This window comes from Nannobrachium achirus, assembly GCF_963921795.1.
Source record: "Nannobrachium achirus genome assembly, chromosome: 24".
NCBI lineage: Eukaryota > Metazoa > Chordata > Actinopteri > Myctophiformes > Myctophidae > Nannobrachium > Nannobrachium achirus.
The window spans coordinates 25,365,554-25,378,925 of NC_137831.1; the positions used below are offsets into that span (position 1 = coordinate 25,365,554).

General features: G+C 43.9%; 1 protein-coding gene across 1 annotated transcript in view; it reads right to left on the reverse strand.

Moving 5' to 3' along the window:
* zeb2b (zinc finger E-box binding homeobox 2b) overlaps positions 1-12,196 on the reverse strand; it is a gene marked incomplete at both ends in the record, with an annotated part of 61,787 nt that extends 49,591 nt beyond the window's left edge. Inside the window, 2 exons of the mRNA XM_080720430.1 lie at positions 5,695-5,982; positions 12,028-12,196. Of these exons, the coding sequence (XP_080576556.1) occupies positions 5,695-5,982; positions 12,028-12,196 (457 nt within the window). The remainder of the gene's footprint in view (positions 1-5,694; positions 5,983-12,027) is intronic.
* Between the last annotated feature and the right edge of the window lie 1,176 nt (positions 12,197-13,372).

Genomic DNA, 13,372 nt, shown 5'->3' on the forward strand with positions numbered 1-13,372 from the left:
TGATGTCACACGTTCCTGCGCGGCTACGCCGACGTGGGACGCAGGAATGTCAAGGACACAACCGAGCGCACACTAAAACTAAAAACTACACGATATACTGCATGGGAGAGAAGGGGAGAGAGAGAGAGAGAGAGACAGACCAGTGGTGTCGCACCAAATTCTGGGCCCAGGGTACAAGGATTCACTGCGTTATTTTGTGCTTTAACTATTGAAAAATAGCAGATATATACAGTAAGCTCACAGCAGCAGCACAGAGTGCCGCGCTGCGAGCTTAGATCTGCTACTTTTGAAAAATCTTGAAAATGTATGCAAGTCTTTGAAGGTTTTTTGAAAAACCTATGTTTCTATGTCAGTGGTGCTCAAACCTTTTCATGTGAAGGACCCCCAAAATGATATGTATTTGGCCACGGACCCCCATCTCAAAATATTTAGTTCCAGGGACCCCCCAAGAAGCAAAATTGCGCATCGAAAATTGATATTCAAAGATTTGCCCACATTTTTACGACTTCAAAAATAGCAGATGTACAAGCTCGCAGCGTGGCACTTGGTGCCGCGCTTTGAGCTTGTATATCTGTTAATAAGGCCCCTCCACCTTGGGCCCTAGTAACTCAGTCCCACTTTCCCCCCCTTGTGACGCGCCTGGACAGAGACAGAGAGACAGAGGCAGACGGATACAAATCGTCGTTGACGGGTGGAAACCTTGTATGTCCAAATTAACCTTCCTTTTTTGTGTTATTTAAAAAAAAACAGTTTAAAAAAGTGAAAATAGCAGATCTACAAGCACACAACGCCTCACGGATACTTGTAGTATTTCTGCATTGCAGGATTGATACTTTTAAGTACAACATTTGAACACTTTTTCCACCACCACTGATTGTTCGGCAGCAAGCGGACCATTAAGGGTGTGTTACTGTAACTCTGAGAGAGTATAGGCTATACAAACAGAACAAAGGGTCCATTTGGTCCCGTTCTCCGTTCCATATAAGCCAGTTAAATTAACACTAGCAGGGTTTTCCAGTGCATAATATATGTGTGAGAGTGTGTGTGGTATTCTGTGACAGAGGAGGGAGCGAGGAGGAAAAGCTAGGAGTGAAAGAAAAAGTCTCCCTTATCTAAGAACTAAGTTATGCGCTGAGGTATCTGTGTAGACACCAAGGCACCAGCGAAAAGCAGAAGGGGGGGGGGGTGTCCTCTCACACACACACACACACGCACAGGGGTGTCGCACCAAATTCCGGGCCCTGGGTATACAAGGATTCATTTACGTTTTGTGCTTTAACTGTTGAAAAATAGCAGATATACAAGCTCACAGCGCGGCACCGAGTGCCGCGCTGCGAGCTTGTAGATCTGCTATTTTTTTAAAGTCGTGAAAATTCTTTGAATGTTTCAAATCCTTCCAAGGTTTTTTTGAAAAACCTAAGTTTCTATATCAGTGGTGCTCACACTTTTTCATGTGAAGGACTCCCAAAATGTTTTGTATTTGGCCACGGACCCCCATCTCAAAATATTTACTTCCAGGGACCCCCCAGAAGCAACATTTGAGTTACAAATGTTTGCTTAAAAAATACATATATTCAAAGATTTGCGCACATTTTCACGACTTTTTTAAAATAGCAGATCTAGAAGCTCGCAGCGCGGCACTCAGTGCCATGCTGTGAGCTTGTATATCTGCTATTTTTCAATAGCTAAAGTATAAAATAATTCCAGGCCCCTCCACCTTGGGCCCTGGTAACTCAGTCCCACTCCCCCCCTTGTGACACCCCTGCACACACACACACACACACACACACAAACGCGCGCGCGCAGGCACCCACAAGATTGGGAAAGAGACTCCCCCAAACAATCTAATGAACTCGCTCCTCGTTCTCCCAAATATGGCACGCGCTTTATCACATGAGAAGTGCATTATCTCTGCAGAATTGCACCATAGTTGAATTACAGACATTACGGCTCCGCGGGTCTTTATCAAATAAACAATTACGCTACGCTATGCGCAACCTTGTTTATTCCTTATCTTGATTTATTTACTCCAACCTTTTAGCTTTCCTTTTCTTTTTTTTTATCTCTCTGCTCTCTCTCGTGGAACAACACGAGACGGTGTTCGATTGTACGGACGACATGCTCGCGGTGGTGGAGAGTTACTAAGTAATTACTGTACTTTTTGGTTTGGTGACTTAATTTTCAGGTCATCTTTTATATCGTCGTTGTCGGGTGGAAACCTCTTATCTCCAAGTTTCAAATTTGTATGTTCCTTCGCAAAGTAAAGCCCTGCTTCATCATACAAGGCCGTTGCACAAAAGTAGTGAAAACAGCCGATCTACAAGCAAACAACGCCTCGCACAAATGATAAATGCAAAACGAACGGTTTTGGACATACAAGGTTTTCACCCGACAACGACGATATATTTGTTTTTATTGTTGTGTAACCTTTATTCACCCAGAGGGAGGTTGGCTGCTCTTTTTTCCCAGCATCGCCCTGCTATACATTCACACAGACACACACATTTAAACCTGGAAGCTGACCAGTACAACCACAGTTCTATAGCTCCACTGGAGTAGTTCAGTGGTTCTCAACCCGTGGGTCGGGACCCCCGGAGGGGTCCCCAAATTATTTTGGGGGGTCCCCAGATGATTAACTTAATAGTGGAACATTGTTTTCTCACTCAACAGTAAACAAACCAGCATACAGTTTAAGAGTATAGAGGGTATCTGCACATTTCTAAAGTGACAATTTAAGTCCTTTTTAAGAAAATGTAAAAAGTAAAACAAATCCTGAGTATTCCTTTTTTTTCCATACTACCCCTCCCCAACCCCGTCCTAATTAACGCACATTTTCCCCTATATTAAAATTTAAGATGTCTGAATATCCCGTCCACATCCCCCATTTTTTCCCAATCTCTTTCACTCCCCCCCCCCCCCCCCCTCCCTCCCTCCCTCTCTCTCGCTATACGCACGCGGCGGCGGCTAGTTCATTAGCTAAAATGAATAGCACGGGAGGCTGGGCTTCATTTAAATGGCTCTGTCTCACACACCCCGGCTCTCTCGCCGCACTCCGCTCACCACCGCCCGGAGAGGAAGCGGCTTCCCTCCTCGCCGGGAATCATTGACTCTTATTATACATGTAAATGGCTATCATAAAAATAAAAATTTCATTTAAGATTGTTAATGACTTCTGCAGCAAGGCTGGCTTCCTTTAATGATTACACCGCCGCCCTAATTAAACGTATTTATCTTGTGAGCATCCGTGACTGAGCCATCCCGCGCCTCGCTCTCGCTTTCCTCCCCCCAACCCAGCGTTGAGAGGCGAGTTGTTTCGGCGTGAGAGCGAGATATGGTGTCGCTCACGTTTTGCCGTTTGGACGAGGACCACAGTTTAATCCTCAACTGTTCCTTTATCCAAGTATAACTCTGAGAGTGTACAGACGAAACCAAATGGACCCTAGTGAGTCCATTATGGTCCATAGAAATCAGGCGGTTTTGACCAAACGTGCGATATGGGAAAAGAGGCAGAGATATATCCATTTTTCTGCAGCCATGGATGAATACAAGTGAATGCCGAACAGAAGTTGCCGGAAGTGGCTTTCGCGAGGCATCATGGGAAACTGAGTTTCCAATCATGGGAAACTGAGTTTCCAACAGGTTACCATGGTAACCAGCTAAGACGTCCTGAGAGGGCCGCGGAACTCCAGGGGGGAGGTTAAAACGCCTGTAGACGTCTTAGGCGTCCCATATGTCAGTTTTTCTCATACTTCCAAATTTCAAGGTCTCCCCTTAACTTTGACAGTGTACAAATGGAACCAAATTGACCCCCCCTTTAGGGGGGGTCAATTTAGACCCCCCTAAAGGAACCCACACAGTCCCTGGAATCCACTTTGAGAAACACTGCCATATTGCTTGGCTCAATATTTAGATATGCATTTCCCATCTGCAACCATTGCAACTTCAAACGAAATTTTAATCCTGTTAAAAACTGAACTCCGAAAAAACTGGAAAAGAAAAAAAAAGAAAAAGAAATGTGGAGATACAAGGTTTCTGTCCAATAGCAACAATATTACAATGCATTTTAAGTATGTTTATAATGAATTGTTGTAGAAATGGACTTCATGTATAGCTTAGTAGCCTACTACTGTACCTTGGTGTTTGCAGCTCTTAGATCCTTACACTGAACTCCCTGCCTGTCAAAGGATTGATTTCAAAATACTGCTGTTGGTCTACGAAGCTTTGAATGGTTTGGGGCTAAAATACACAATATTCTGATCTTGTGCAATATCATGAACCATCATCCAGACCTCTCAGGTCATCTGGGACCTGGTCCGCTCTCTGAATCCAGATTCAGAACCCCATGCATATCGTCACTGTCGGGCAGAAACCTTGTATCTCCCAGTTTCAAATTTGTATGTTTTTTCCCCCCCGTAAAGTAAAGCCTTGCTTCATCATACAAGACCGGTGCACGAGACTAGTGAAAATAGCCGATCTACAAGTACACAACGCCTCGCGGTGCGAAGCGTTGAGTGCTTGTAGATCGGCTATTTTCACTGTTTTAAATCATTTTAAAAATGATAAATACACAACGAACGGTTTTGGAGAGGTTTCCACCCGACAACATCGATATGAAAAACATATCTGTAACAAACTCCCAGAAACCCACAGGTCTGTTACAACTCTCAGTTCTTTTAAATCAAAGCAGAAACATTTTTTTCATCATTTCATCTGCATCGTTATTTTACCCTCTTATTTCCTTTGTATTTTTTACTTTTATTGTTAATGTATTAAATGTCCTTTCGATATGTTATGTGCACAATAAACACAATAAAGTGCATAATAAAACACTTGCTGTCTTAACACTATATTCGGGACCTGAGTTGCAACTGTTGGAAACGTTTTTCTCCCTCCACACCAAATGTCTTTGCCAAAAACAGCCGTTCTACGCTTCGTAAGCTTGGAGATCTGCAATTCTTTTTTGCTATATGCTCCCCACAGAATATGGATGCTGCGGGTTGGAGTGGCCTTGATGTTTCAATGTGCTCTACAGATAAACTCTCCCTGCCATACCAGCTCATTATGGGGTGTGAGGAGAGCTAAGACAGCCACAGGACACTAATGATGGTTTATGTTGAGTTACTGTAAACACGGATGCTGCCAATGTATCTTCTATCTTGAGGAAGACATGCAGACTGATAATGCAAAGCTTGCTGAAAAATATGCAATTCCTCAACTTTTTGTGTTCTGTGTGTGCATGCGTGCACATGTGCTTGTGTGTGTATGTGTGTGTGTGTGTGTGTGTGAGAGAGAGAGAGAGAGAGAGAGAGAGAAGAAGAAATGAAAGCTTTTGCAGCATTCAAGAGAATTGCCTTGTCCAAACTCTCCTGAACTTGAATGCAGCATCTTACAGTATGTTGAAAGAATTGCTCTCTCTGTGTAGAAATCCATGCTGTTACGCCACATCTCCAGCATTGACTTGATTATGCTTAGTTCAGTGTGGTATCAAACATCAAAAATAGCCGACCTCCAAGCTCACAACGCGTCGCAGCGGGACGTATTATGAGCTTGGAGGTCTGCTATTTTCAATATTTTCACCAAAAGACCCTTTTTCAGCCCCTGCCTCTCTAACATTCTCTGCACGTCCCTGGTCCTTGGCACGACAAGAGGCCTTAAAAACGACTGAAACAAAGGCAGCGTGCAGTGCTCTCTCACCGTTGCCGTCGACGGAGGCGCTCAGCATGTCGCTGTCGTGCCAGATGTGCTCCACGCCGCTGTCCCTCATCTCCTCGTCCTCCTCCTCCTTGGAGGACAGCGCCCCCCGGTGGCTCTCCGGGAGCGGCGAGGAGGACGAGGCCAGGTCTCCGTCGGGGTTGGCCAGGCTGGCCGGCGAGCCCGACAGCGTCCCGTTGAGCAACGCGCCTTCCTCCTCCGACACGGGGAGCTTGTCGTCGTCCAGCTCGCTCTCCGAGCCCGTGTCCGCCACGCTCTCATAGTTCAGCGCTGGACGACAGAGAGGAGAGAGAAGAAGATTAGACTTTATTGTCCCCAAGAAGTGTTAAGCCCCTATCATAGTAGGCACCGCGGTGATAAGCTATCCACCGCGGTGTAGTCTTTTTAAGTCATAAAACTACAACATGATGTCATTACTCGCGGTGAAGAGCTATCCACCGCAAACCCGACACATCTCTCTGTTTTTACTTTCAGACAGATCAACCCATCACCCCGTTCACTGATTGGTCGATCTAGAGCAGTCAGTCACAGTGATAGGACCGTGACTGACTATGATGGCCTCCACTTGTTTTCTCACTTTAGGTGGATAGCTTTACACCTAAAATTTGCGGTGATAGGCTCTTCACCGCAGACTCTGATAAGGGCTTTAAGTTCTGAAAGAAAGGTCGGCAAAATGAGTTACCACTCACTCAAGCCGGGTTTCCAAAATAGCGAAAATAGCGGTTTAAACAGGCTCACAAGTCACAAGAAGTAGGTCGGGAGTGGCTTATTGTCGGTATCAGCCGGTAACACGCGGGAGTCTGTCCCCGTTACAATGCGCTAGACCCCTGGGAGATGGACTGCTGAGGTGGAGCGCCACACCTACCATCAGCCCCCAGTACTTGCCGCACGACTTGCCAAGCCGTGCTACTCATACGCTGAGTTGGCGGTGCCCGGAATCAAACCCATGACCTTGTGTTCTAAAGGCAAGAGCTCTACCGACTGAGCTACCCGGGCACAAGTCACAACCGTGCCCTAAATAGGGATGCCAGGACCACCGTAACTCTCAGAGTTACAGACCTGTCATTGTCATTCAGGCTAGCTCTTTATGTATCTCTGGTAATATTGTCCACTCATGTGTATGTCCGTGGCAAAAATTGGATTCTGACAAAACTGTCCACCACAAGCCAACATGCCGATGAACCTTAGACTCAGGAAGGTTAGATTTTATTGTCCCCAAGAGGTGTAAGTTCTGAAAGAATACCACTCAAGCCCCATTCCCAAAATAGCGAAAATAGTGGATCCAACAAGCTTACAACCGTGCCCTATATAGGGATGCCACGTTGAAAGTGGTTAATGAACGTATGGTTGCAGAGAAGAAAACACATATCTCTAACATGTGATGGACATAATTTGAGTTTAAATGTGATGTGAACTCTAGTGGCAATTGACTTCCCCCCAAGTCCCCAAATGTACTGATTGTCCCAGATTGATATTTGTTTTCACCAACTGAAACTCATAAACACGGTACCATATAACACATGATAAAGTAGAGACGAAACATAAGATTCTCCAAAATATGGATAGGCCTATACGTCCTAACACACAACAATATGTCAGCAAGGGAGTTTGTTTATAATGCTGCAATGGCCAAGTGGACAAAACTCCAGCTAAAGTGATGTTTTTCCCATCTCTACGTTTTTATTATGTCCATCCAAATGGCATCATTTGAAGTGACGATTGAACGGGGTGACCGGTGTCATCGTTTTCTGTTGTGGGTATGTGATGGCTTTAGCGTTCCATGTCAAATAGTTTGGGTGTGGGAAGGCCAACAGTTTCTTGTGTGATGCTGGTGAGTTTGTTTTTGTTGGAGACGATCAAGTGCGATTCTTGGACCTTGTCCACACTGGCAGTCCAAATCTGGTTTCCTATCCAGATTGGAGTTTGAATGATTGATTGATTGATTGATTGATTGATTGATTGATTGATTGATTGATTGATTGATTGATTGATTGCTTGATTGATTGATTGAATACTTTTTTTTAACAGTTTGCAAGAAGTGGAGAGAAACAGTTACAATAATGCTAAAAGGATAAGTTTCCATTGTGGTCCTATGTACTGTATTCAATGCATCAAGACATATAAATACATACAATATTTCGTCACTGTCGGGCAGAAACCTTGTATCTCCAAGTTTCAAATTTGTACATTTATTTGCAAAGTAAAGCACTGCTTCATCAGACAAGGCCATCGCATAAAACTAGTGAAAACAGCAGATCTACAAGCATGCAACGCCTCGATAGTTGCTCATGCCCAAATATGGGCTGGTGAGGTCAGACTTAGTGTGATGCGTAGGTTATCTCCATATATGGAGATTCAACTTCAATGAGTAACCATGGCAAACTGTCAACTGCCCGTATGTCTTGATAATTGGTAAAACAAATTTTTTGGCCTATTTGTGGAGATTATCTCCCGATTAGGGAGTCTTACTGGTATTTTGCTTTAGCCTACAGTATAGGCCTACAGACTTTCCACTATGCTATCTGATTTGGTCTTACAGTGTGCATTGCCTCAGAACAAGACAGAAGATTGTCAGTGAAATGCTTGGTCAACAGCGATTCATTTCAACCACATTCAACCCTTTGATAAACGGCAGAGAGAGAGGAAATGTCATAACTCTGAATGGCTTTGGTGTGTGTGATCACTGGATAATATTGTGAAATGCTTCGTCAATAAGAGACTCCATTTCGACCACATTCTCGCGGTTCACTGGCGTCTATGAGAAGACGAGAAGTTCGAACCACAACACACTGTATTATTAGCGCAAATTCATATTTTATAGTCTCTATATTAATGAGATGAGTCCACCATATTGTTTAGATCATGTTGTAATAGGTTGTAAATAATGCTGTGAGCTTTTGCAATATTAATGCTATTTATATTAGTGGACTGTATGACATCTATGAATGTGAATTTAAGAGACAGACTATTATATGAATCCTTTTTAAGCCAACATTGACCTTTAATAAGTCCACTTTCACTCGCACAGTTTGATCGCTTATGACTCTAACTCAGAGAGTGTACAAAATGGAACCAAATGGACCCGCGGGTCCATTTGGTTCCATTTTGTACGCTTTCTGAGTTAGATTTTTACTGTGTGCGGTCAAAAAACAAGTCCGGCTAGCTGAGAGAGAGGAATTCGGTAAAGGTTAAGGGTTGAGGGAGCGGCTTTATGACAGGATTTATGAGGTGTAAATGTCAGCGTCCAAGTGACTGATCATCGCTCTCCCTTCCAACAGCCAGGCCCTCTCTTTCAGAGGATCGTCATAAAAAAGGGGTCTCAAATTGAATTAAAAAATGTGTTAAATGCTGCCAAAACAAAGGAGACAAAGCAAAACCGATGCACGTATCGGTAGTTCACGTGGATTTATTTGTCCGTTCCGCTGAACCCAGTGGTTCTCAGATTGTTCGTGTCAAGGACCCCTAAATTGATTTGTATCAGGCCACGGAACCCCTATTTGATTTGTTTTTTCTTCTTTTTTCAGTGCGCCCCTTGAGAGAATTTGTGTTGTTACAACTGCAGACCGGGAGATAATAGTGGAGAGAGCTAGGGAACAATCTGAATAGATATCTTCTACAGTCTCTCATCGGACGATAACTTCTAGCCAATTGTATGAAAGTGAAATTAAAGATTTACAACCTGGCCTCCCTATTAAGGCGAAGATACAAAGAAATTGCCCATAATAGCCGATTTACAAGCTCACAATATGTTGTGATGTGACTCATTGTGACCTTGTAGATCGACCATTTCCTCCATTTATTTATTTTATACGCTTTTTGAAAGTATAGAATAAACTGTATGTTCTTAAACTATTCCTCATTTTGGCCGGGGACCCCACTTTGAGAAAGAAAGCAGCGCTCTGACCCTTTGCACTCCTCCACAACTGTTGGCCGCAAGCGAATGTTGACAAGCTCCCCCCCGATTGGAAGTTTATGGTAACGCTTGCTGTAATCATCATCGTTTGGAAAAAGAAAGCCGTCCGCTAAGTGCCCTTAAAGGACCGTGTGTAAACTACACAGCAGTTTGTGCAGGGGCCGTGTGTGTTGGAAACTGCGGTGGGAGGACTCCAAGATTAAAAAGGTCGTCTCCACACATCACATCACATCTCCTTCCAACACGGAGGCGTTGGGGGATTTTTTTTGTGGGTTACACCCATTGGTGGAAAAGCAACTGGAGTAGTAGTAGGCTACTTTATACCTCGACAGCACTACATCACACAGAGCAGACTAGAGATTGCACTTTTAACTCATTTAGGCCTGAGAAATACCTAAGAATGGCTTCTAAATACGGTTTTCTGAAAAAACGTATGTTTCTATGATCAGCGGTGCTCAAACCTTTTAATGTCAAGAACCCCTGAAATGCATACATATTTGACGGCTCTCAAAATATTTTGCTCCAAGGACCCCGAGGGCAAAGATTTACAAAAGTTTGCTTTGAAAATATATATATTTTCACAATTTTTCTAATAAAAAACTTTAAACTTTAACCAGGCATTATGGCACTCAGTGCCGCACTGTGAGCTTTTACATCTGCTATTTTTAGTAGTTAAAGCATAAAATAATGGTTAAAGTGGTGAAAATCTAACTTGGTTAACTCACTACAATTACACTATGTACTTTAGTTATACAGTAAGTCATGGGGTCTTCAACATTGTTCATGCCAAGGACCCCCCTAACTGAGAGAGAGAGATGAGGCAGGGACCCATATTGTATAAATTTGCCTTGCAGATTAAACGTTTTCATAGATTTCATGGAGAGTTTCTGGAATATTTCCAATTTTCAACACTACTTCTAAGCCACCAAATCTCAGAAGCAAATATTATACTTTTACTCCACTACAATTTTTTGCAAGGATTGGTTACTTTGTAGATTTAGATTATTATCACAAAACATACATGAATCACTTAAGCCCTCTGTATATGTAATATGCAAAATGTGAGCACACTACTCCCAAGACTGAAACTGAGTAGCCTACTTAATACTATACTTCTACAGCACTACATTGCAGAGGCCAAATTTTCCTTTTTCCTTTTAGGATTGTGTTGATCGTGTCCCAAACAACAGTAAAATAAGATCTGGTTGTCCCAGAGGTGAACTGGTCCTTTAAGTATTGACGGTCCAAGTGGTTAAATATCTGAAAACACAAACTGACATGAATCCAAAACACACTGATGATTGTGCTGTCAAACGATGGAACTATATGGAATCTATGAAAAGGTTATGGGGGTCCCTGCTTCATCTCTCTCTCAACTAAGGGGTCCTTGGCCTAAAAAAAAAAACGCTTGAAGACCCCTGCTCTACATTGTGGTATGGCTATACTGTACTTTTACTTTTACTAGTCAAATAAATCGGAGTACTTCTCCCACCACTTGTTACGGCCCAATTACAGCGCGTACGAGTGTGCGAGAGTGGAGAGAGCCCCGCTGCTGCTGTGGGCACGGCGAGACAGCTGGCGAGAGCCGCGGCCAGCCAAAATAGACACTAATTTTCAGTCCCGCGTGGATGCCTGGCATGCCAGGGAGCTGCACCTCGACCAGACGGCGGGGTACTCGCCGTGGCGTGAAGTAAAACAAGTGAACGTACTCAAGTACTGTACTCATCCAAGTTTGAGCGTGCAATACTTTGACTTCATTTGAGTATTTTCCATCTTCTACTAGGCCTAAGGTACATTTTCTTCTTTTACTCCTCTACAATTATTTGATAGCATTAGTTAGGCCTACTAGTTACTTTGTAGATTTAAAAACATACATCAACCACTGAAGCCCTATTTAAAATGATCGCTTTGCCTTTGCAGGCCAGAGTGCTTTAAGACAATGGACTTTTTTAGCCCGTGACCCAAAAGAGGAATTAAGACGTTTTCCCGGGACTCAAACTAGTGAAAACAGCGGATCTACAAGCTCACAACGCGTCACTTTGCGCCGCGTTGTGAGCCTGTAGATCCGCTATTTTCACTACTTCTTAAACATTTGTGCTCTGACTGAGACCTAAGTTATGGCATTTCTTAGATTATTCTTTGATTTATTCATGAAATTACTGAAAACTATCATTGAATTTTGTCTTTAATTCATGAAAACAATTGCTTTTTGAAAACGATTTGAATAATGTTAATTAAAAAACAAAATGTAGGAAACCAAGAACAAAGGGAAATGTGCTTGGGGTCAACAGCTTGCAAAAAAAATTTAAATAAGAAATACTCAAAAAAATATATACTTAAGTACAGCGCTCAAGAAAAGGCATTTCAGTTACTACACGGACTGGAAACAGAGACTAATTTGCCAGTCCTGTGTTGCATGCCTTGCATGCCAGAGAGCTGCACCTCACAGGGCAGGCAGGGTAGTGGGCCGCTCCGTGAGCCCATAGCGGGCATAGCGGAGATAATGTTACTGGATGCCATGGTGTAGGAGCGTACAAAAGGCTTAACCTGCAGCTGGTACGGAATATTCATCATTTACATGCCCTGGCGGGGGGGAGGGGGGAGTGGTGAACCGTGAACGTTATACGCGTGTAAATGTTTTCCCAGGTAGGATGCGAGACAGATGCAAGGGCGCACGCACGCACGCACACACAAACACACACACACACACACACACACACACACAACAATAGATGCGTTATTCAAACGAGCTGGCACACATGTTTGTAATGCGTTCTTAACATGCACGCACGCACGCACACACACACAAAGATGCATATTATTCAAACATGCCAGGACACTAATGGTCCCTCTCTCTCTTTGTCAGTCTCTATCGCTCTCTCTCTCTCTCTCTCTCTCTCTCTCTCTCTCTCTCTCTCTCTCTCTCTCTCTCTCTCTCTCTCTCTCTCTCTCTCTCTCTCTCACGCACGCTCGCAGATCTAGGTGTCACGGTATAAAGAATGGAGAGATGATCATGTTGAAAACCCATACACATCCCCAAATACACACATTATAGCAGACACACAAACAATTAGCGCACAAAGACAAATTAATAAAAAAAAGAAAATATCTCTCTCTCTCTCACTCACACTCACACTCTACACACACGGACACACACACACACACACACACGCACACGCACACGCACACGCACACGCACAGGTCTGGCCTATGTAGACACAGACATTACACCAGCTTCACGTCCTAAAATAGCCCCGTGCAGCCCTGTAAATAAGGGCTGTGAACCCAATCAGACCAAGCTCGCCTCGTCAATTACCCAGCAGCCCCGTCATCGTCACCTTCTCAGATACACGACCCCGCCGCGGTGCGTGCCGCGCAGTACGGCGCTCTGGCGTGTGAAGCCGAGCCAACGGCAGACTTTATGACGGGAGGACGAGAATTACTATAGCAAGCCTGGGCGAGAAACGCTACGAAAGAAACATCCGCGCACTCTGTGTTTCTTTGGTTATTGTGTGCGAATATTGTCAAGAATCTGCGGTCAGTTGGACCTCAAGACTTGAGAGTTGAGCGTGGCCAATACATTGAAGTGAGTTGTTTTGGCCTATACTAGAACACTGGTTCTCAACCTGTGGGTCAGGACCCACAGGTTGGGGGCCGGAATGCAATGGACCCATTGAACGTTGCTCAGGTCTGTGAAAAGGAGAAGAGAGTGACAGGTATTGGACATTTAAAATCTAATGAGACTGA